General features: G+C 48.4%; 1 protein-coding gene across 1 annotated transcript in view; it reads right to left on the bottom strand.

Moving 5' to 3' along the window:
* Window positions 1-7: 7 nt before the first annotated feature.
* Window positions 8-7,612, bottom strand: part of itga5 (integrin, alpha 5 (fibronectin receptor, alpha polypeptide)) — a 37,439-nt gene continuing 29,834 nt past the window's right edge. Inside the window, exons 21-30 of the mRNA XM_088436547.1 lie at window positions 7,494-7,586; window positions 6,870-6,949; window positions 6,698-6,778; window positions 6,491-6,596; window positions 5,264-5,422; window positions 4,951-5,058; window positions 3,397-3,510; window positions 2,500-2,601; window positions 2,041-2,163; window positions 8-1,951 (exon numbers count right to left, since the gene is read on the bottom strand). Of these exons, the coding sequence (XP_088292673.1) occupies window positions 1,868-1,951; window positions 2,041-2,163; window positions 2,500-2,601; window positions 3,397-3,510; window positions 4,951-5,058; window positions 5,264-5,422; window positions 6,491-6,596; window positions 6,698-6,778; window positions 6,870-6,949; window positions 7,494-7,586 (1,050 nt within the window). The 3' untranslated portion in view covers window positions 8-1,867. The remainder of the gene's footprint in view (window positions 1,952-2,040; window positions 2,164-2,499; window positions 2,602-3,396; window positions 3,511-4,950; window positions 5,059-5,263; window positions 5,423-6,490; window positions 6,597-6,697; window positions 6,779-6,869; window positions 6,950-7,493; window positions 7,587-7,612) is intronic.

The raw sequence follows: 7,612 nt of genomic DNA, 5'->3' as shown, positions 1-7,612 counted from the left end.
AGAGAGCTTGTGAAAAAGGAAACAGTTTATTTAAAATACAAATCATACAATGTCGAAATGTCAAAATTTGAACTCCTAAAAAAAAAAAAAACGGACTCACAAGACAAAGCAAAAAGAATACAAGTCCCCAATATGGGGTGAGGAAATTCAACAAGTTACCGTTTGGCTTCCGAAAAACTCTCCTAGTGGTGAATATGTACAAGCTCTTGTTGGAGGAGTGAGAAAAAGGCCAGGACATAGCAAAACAGTCCAAAAGAAGACAGCGGGGTAGGGCAGTGCCTTTACACGATGTAACCACAGGGGGCACCCTCTTCTTATAAATTACAGCTTGCCATTAGGAAGAGTTTTACACGCCTTTTGAGGAAAAAAAAAGACATTGCTACAATATACGTGTGGGGGGTGATGAGGCAAACAGGTGAAGCACGTGTTTACTAAAACAGTCATGTTTGGACAGCGCGTTTCTTTTTTGTTTTTTAAATCATGCCGTGCAACAAAAGCGGTGACAAATCCATTCAAAAGTTCGGATTCAACAAACAGTGAGAAATGTGCTTACCCCAAACAACACTTAGATGGCGTAACAAAGCTCTGGCTCGTCACAATTCAAAACACACAGATGTAAAACGTACAAAAAAAAAGTGAATGTAAATATTGCACATCTAAACATTTAGCTCCCAGTGCCTGGTTAGCTCCTTCTTGATGACCGTTTGATGCATAAACAAGTGATGGGAAAATGAAGCCTCGTGAAGCATTTTCCCGTCACTACAGTTTGACCCATAACATTGCAATACTTCTACAATGATTCAAGTATGGCGATATTAGGGGAACCTCATTTCTTTCATTCTATCAATCATTCGATAGCAAAATCCGGATGGCGCTGCCTCGTTTGCCGACAACGCCACCACCCAGTGGAGCTAACCGGTACTCACCCCAAGGTAGTGATGGGTATAAAGCCCCATGAAGCACTTGTAATATCTTCTTACCGCTCTAGATGGCAGTCTCGGTTTGAAACGAAAGGCTCACAGAGGCACGACAACTTCCTCACTACAAAATGTAATATCAAGAGCGGCCAGAGGCGGCGCCAAAAAACAAAGCTCAAGCCAGACACAGCACAAATCAACTAAATCCAAAACATCATTATTTCCAGTGGTTGGGGACCTCTGGAGGAAAGGGTCGGGCAAAATACCCCAGAAAGGTTAAAGATGCAATGGAAACTACATTTCCGTTCCACTAGCCTCCATCGCTAAAAGCAAGAGCGCCGTCTAGAGGACTAAAAAGAAATTGCAAGTGCTTTTCCCATCACTGCCTCCGGGAACAGTGGAGGAGTCGATACAATAAAACAAACATTCATAAATATAGCATGGGCGACAAATACATGTCCGCTAGCGCTCTCCAAAGTCAAAGTATTTGCAAACACACAGATGCAATTAAATAAAAAATAACAAAGTAGAAAAAAAAAAAACCTGTCTTGATCAGTTTGAGTCCTGCAGTCTTTTTGCTAGTGGGCTGATTTTTGTTGTCGTTGTCATAAATAAAGCATGTCACAGTAAGAGCGAGCCGAAAGGGGGCTCCTCCTCCCCGCGTCCGCTCGCCGAGCCGTCGGCGGCTGAGGAGCGCCGCTCGCTCTCAATCAGTAGATTTTCTTCGGAGTGCAAAAACAACTCAAGGCGGGTTGTCCAGTTTTTAGCCGCCTAAGCTGTCCCGGGCGCTCCAGACCGTTCCCGGCGCGCATTCGGGGACCGCCCCGGACAGGCTAGGAATCCATCTGGGCGGACGGCGAAACGGACGGGAAAACAAAAAGGGGAGAAACATTCATTTGGCTGGGGGTCCGTCGGGGCCGGGGCCCGGGCCGGGGCCCGGCGGGGGCCGCTCAGGCCTCCGAGGCCGCCTGCGGCTTGAGTTGGGCCTTCTCCATGGCCGTGCCGTACGGGAGGGATCTCTTGAAGAAGCCCAACTGCGGAAGGAGGCGGAGGGAGCGAGGGTTGAGCCGGGCCGGGCCGGGCGGGGCGGGTCGGGACCCTCGGACCTCCGGTGATCACTGACCTTGTACAGGATGAATATGAGCAGGGCCAGAAGAAGCAACCCGGCCAGAATGGCCAAGATGATGATCCACAGCGGCACCGAGTTCTCCGCGTCGGGCTTGTTCCACACCACTTGGCTCGCCACCTGACAGGACGGCAAAGGAAACTCTTTGGGTGACGGGCGTTATTGCAAAAGGAGACGGGCGGCTCCGTGGATGGGCCGTTTTTTTTGGCGCCGCCTCTGGCCGCTCTCGACATTACATTCTGCGCATGCGGAAGTTGTACTTTTTATGACAGTGTGGCCAAAAGTTCGTTTGTTGATACAACAACTTGTGACTGAGGCGCTAGCTAACGCGAGCATGTAATCTATCGCTGCCTTGTATACGTTTGGCTCGTTAGCAAAATCGGGTCGTCGGGATTGGATGAGTTCAAAATGCGGTCCGGTCCCGTCCCATCCCTCGTGAACTGAGACGTCGAATACCTTTTTGTGTCCGCTGGGAAGGTGTTTGGGCAGGATGGCGTAGGGCATGGTCTTCACGCTGTATCTTGCCAGGCACTCCAACACGTACTGCTTATAGGCTCTCTGCAGAGGAAAACGGCGCACTCGTGTCAATTTACTATCGCGCGCTAGATGGCGACAGAGGCCAGCTTTTGCATTTTCTCACAAAGCCGTCATGTTTGAGTCTGTATTGAAATCTCTTTGTTGCTGATTTTAATGCAATAGTAGTGTAAGGTCTTACATTTCAAATCCATTAATACTATGATAGCAATAAATAATGCATTACATTATTGGAGTAACTTGCTCAACACATCATATGCGGAAGTTAAATTTGTTTTCTTCCCGTATAAAAATGCGCACGTTTGAGTCAAAAATCGGATTATGTGACTGACAGATCAATCTTCCCCCAAAAAAACATGTATATTTAGTTTACCGTTTCTAGCAGAGGTCCGCAACGGCCGGTCCGCAGCCCGGTACCTGACTCGCATGAATGGTGTTTTGGAACCGATTTAATTCGTCCTTCAACAGTTGATTGATTTGCGCTTTGTGCGTCTTGATCTTTGACTTTCGGGGTGGCCTCAGACTGCTGTTAAAATGACATTTTGTAATGAGGAGGGACAGTGCGGCTTCTGTCACTGTCTCTGTGAAACCCGCCGCCCCCCATCCACAGCAAAACAGGACCCAGCCATACTTTTGGCCTTCATTTTTGGGGAAAAAAAAGTGTCTTATATTTGGAGCATTACAGCAGTCGTAGAAAAAGAGCACGGCAGGGGATAGTTGTTAGCTGAAGGGCAGTTAGCAAGAGTGCAACTCGGCCATCATTACAGCTGCTATACATCGCCGCAACTCAATAAGGAAGAAGAAAAAAGCTGCGCAAACCTCCACGAAGGTCTCGGCCCAGATGCGGGAGCGCACTTTGAGGATGGCCGTGGACCCCTTCTCCAGGAGACCCACCTGGCAGCGCAGAGCCCAGCAGTCCACGTTGGAGCAGGACTGCACAAAACGGGAGACGGTTAAACCACGGCGCGCTTTGTCCCGCGAGTCGGCTGCACAGAACACCGAAGACGTTTACGACTTTTGCACGCCGGCTCGGGAGCCGCGCTCCAACCTGGAATTCGTTCTGTTGGGAAATTTACTGTACGTTCGAGACCACCTACAAGATTCTTCAATCTGCTGACAGGTGAAGGACACACAAAGGGAAAGGATTAAAAAAAAAAAAAAAACATTCAAACAAATGGGAGCCAACGCTGCAGGTCAAATAAATACAAGAGCCCAATGCAAAGAAGCCTTATCCGCGTCTGCTTCAAATTAAATCGGAAGGAATGTCATCCGACTTTCCAAAAAGAAAGAAAGAACCTTATCACATTACTGGCAACTGCTCAACGCATTCTATTTCTCCTCAAGATTCTCCAATGAGAGCATGGAAATGCAACTTTTTAGAGCGTAGAACTCCTGCTCTGCACTCCAATGCTAACTTCTCAAGCAGGGAGGGCACAAGATTTTCTATCACAGTAACATCCTTCTTCAGAGAGACAAAGAGTCATTCAACTACGACGAGTGGACCGCAAGACAGAAACGCACACAAAGACGTCTTTACTTGACAGGTAGGCAGCTGGGACCATCAATGGCGCCTGTATGCACCAAAACCATGTGTGACGGGGCCCCCATTTTGAAGCGGTTATTATTAGTTGCCAGGACGGGACAAATGGGACAATACTTAAGGCCTGAAAGTGTCAAACTCTTGATTCATCTTGGTATTGATTTAAACTATCTTTTAATATAATCAAGAGGTATTTTCCCCCCATTCTTCAGGTAGTACGTTCCACAAATCATCTGTATTCTTAACTTCTGATTGTCTCTGATTAAAGTTTGACTAATCTGAGTGTTTTGTTGGCATTCCCTTTAGTGCAGCTCCATCTAGTGGATGCATCCCGCAAGCCCAGCCACTACTGTAGCTTCTGTTCTATGCGACTTCTAATGCGGTGCGCCCTTTATATCAAAACACTTTTAAAATTGGCCACTCACTGAAGGTGCGCTTTATAATCCGGTGCACCTTAGAGTGTGAAAACGACAGTAATAAAGTTTGAGTGACTTATCTAATTTGTCGCCATTCCCTTTAGCTCAGCTCCATCCAGTGGCCGCATAATGCCGGCCCAGCCAATACTGTAGCTTCTATGCACCCTATATATGAAAAGGGTTTGAAAATGGGCCGTTCGTTGAAGGTGCACCTTGTAGCGCGGAAAATGCGGTAGTTCAACCGTGAGCTCTGTGGAGCTTCACCATTTCATTGTGTAGTATTACTATGTATGTGACAAGAAAACTCTTGGACCTTGAATCTATGATCTCGCTCATCGGAATCAAGCGTGTGACGCAATTGGATGAATTGTGTCGACGCGACACGCGTGGCATTTGGAGAAAGCCAAGCGAGCTTACCAGGTTTGTCAAATGCGCCAGCGAGTTCCTGTGCGCGTCCCGCCTTTCCACGCGGTGCTCCTGGGCCTTCAGAGCCAGATGCGGCGCTTCCGTGGGCGCGCCTTTGAGCTGCGAGGGAGACGAGCGTTAAGCGTTGGCCGCGTTGAGCCGACTCCGCCCGCCATGCGTCAACGCAAACGAGTCCCTTTTATTCGGAGGGAGGGGGCCGCCGCCGAGGCGCTTGAGCGATGGCCCGGGCGGGGCTTGTTCGCACCTCCCTCCCGCCCGCCGTCGGCGAGAGGTCGGAACCCCGGCGGGCGCGGCTTTGGCTCACCCTGAGTTGGCGGCGGTTGAGCTCGCCGTCCGAGGTGCAGTTGAGCGGGCCTTGGGTGGAGAACTCCAGCGGGTAAAGCAGCGGCTGGCCCCGGGAGGCCAGGGGGCAGCGCAGCTCCAGCAGGGTGCGGCTGATCTTGCTGGGCCCGTTGTTCACCAGCTGAAAAACAAAGCGCGCTCAACGCGGCCGCGACAACTCAAGCCAAACGATCGCGCTGTCACCCCGCCGCCGATGAAATGACAAGTCCGAGTTTCAGGTCCGACTTCGAGTTTCGAACCGAAATACCGGCTTTGCAACTTGAAAACAATCGGGAGAAACGACAAGATTTTTTTTGTGACCAATCTCCGTTTAAAACAGTTTTTTTTTTTTTTTTTCCTGGCCTGTGATTTCAAAAGTAGGTAAATGTGTGATAACCACACTTAAAACGTATTTGACTTCACAGTCATAACTGCCCTCTGACAGAAATGATACCCAATAAAAATGAGTTTGACACACCCTGCTCAAAAAAACCTTGTCTACACATATCTAAAGTTGCATAACTTTGTGGGGAGAAATTTTCCCTCCATACAGCTTCCCGTTTGTTCAAACTAATTGCCTCTGCGTCTGCACACAAATGCAAAAGTGCTCTTTAAATTAATTCATGAGCATGCCGAGCCATTAGAAGGGGTAGAGCACATTTTACAAGTTTATTTAAAAAAATGCTACTTACAATCCCAACAATGGGTGTTTTCGAAAAATGAATTGTAAAAAATAAATGTATAACTCAAATGCAGAAGTAAAAATTGAAAAACGTACATGGCGATCAAGTTATTTTTTTTTACACACTGTATAAGGCGCAGCAGGATAGAAGGCGCACTGTCAGCTTTTGAGAAAATTGAAGGCTTAAGGTGCGCCTTATAGTGCGGAAAATACAGAAACTTCATTACCTCCACTTTACTCCAAATATAAACAGTCAGAGCTGAGCGAGAGAGAAAGAATTTCCTCACACATTTCCTGTACTTGCCACCTAGCAAGTAGCGCCATATGAACACACTTGCAAGAAGTCCGCACACAAAGAATTTGAGGACAAAATGGCGGAGAACGTGACTCATACGCCATCACCGTTTGGTCTCTTATGTGAGCCAACGGGGAAACGCTTTGAAGGCGAACCGAAGGTGGACGCCAGCGAGCTGACGGTCGCGTCTGGATGTGTCACAAGTAGGTGGGACGGGGAAAACAAGCGCTTACCTCATAGATGTGTTCCACTCCCGGCCCCACTTCCTGCTCCGCTTCGTAGTTCTTGGTCACCTTCCAGTTGGCCGGTGGAAAGAAGACTTTATCTGGGCGAGACACCCTTAAAAAAAAAACACCCCAAAAAAAACCAAAAAGTGCAGGCGCAGGGGAGTGAGAGGACGTTTGGCGCGGAAGCGCAGAGTGGGCCGAGGGCCTCCTCACCCTTGCAGGATGACCTCGGCTTGGACCAGCACGTCCAACTTGTAAGGCGCCACCTCGCTGTGGGAGTTGTTCTCGTTCTTGCTGCGGACGCAGAGCGAGAGCGAGAGTGAGTGGGGGGGTCGCTCGAGACGACCTCAGGACCAGATGGAGAGATTTGGGACTCGCCGAATACCTGCGAATCTGCAGCTCGAACTGGATGCTTTTGTGCGCGTCTTTGAGTCGAGGCACGGTGAAACGAAGGCCCGCCCAAAGCTGAGGAGAGCGTTTGAAAAGAAAAAAGAGACGTACTCAATACAACTTGTTTTAGGAGGGAATCAATTCCCATGATGTCTGATGCTGCGTGAAGCTAACGATTGACTTCCAATCAACGATTCCTCGTATTTTAAAAAAAACAACGTGTACTTTCTTGTTGTTGTCGTATGTTCGATTTCATAGTAAAGCCCGACTGAGGCCAAGTGAGGAATGGAGTCATTTATAATAATTTGAATGCAGACAATAACATGCTAGCTAACGTTAGCATATCAGCGCGTTCATCGCGTTAGCATTTTGGTACGTGCCAGGTAATTCCCTTTGTTATATGTTAGCATATGCAAAGGGTTTGCACTGATAAGCACTCATTTGCATCTAATGAACATTTTGCAGTGAAATGGATGACGTTTGAAAAAAAGATTTCCGCAAACCGTCTCCCGCGCGCCTCGTCTCCGGATGATTTTTTTCACGACGGAAAGTCAATCCGAGCTACGACGTCATTCTTTGCTTGTTTTTTAACCGCCGTAAACAGGCCGGTTGGACTTACGCTGGTGCCGGACTTCATGGGGTTTCCCAGATCGCAGCTGAGGTACCGGGTCTGGTTCTCGGTGTCGTAGCTGCAGGTCAGCTGGGTCAAAGTCTGCGCGTCAAACGTGGAGGAAAAAG

Source organism: Hippichthys cyanospilos, chromosome 2 (assembly GCF_059441005.1).
Source record: "Hippichthys cyanospilos isolate Australia breed blue-spotted pipefish chromosome 2, RoL_Hcya_1.0, whole genome shotgun sequence".
Classification (NCBI taxonomy): Eukaryota; Metazoa; Chordata; class Actinopteri; order Syngnathiformes; family Syngnathidae; genus Hippichthys; species Hippichthys cyanospilos.
The sequence above is the reverse complement of the archived record's forward strand: the minus strand, read 5'-3'. Positions and strand labels throughout refer to the sequence as shown.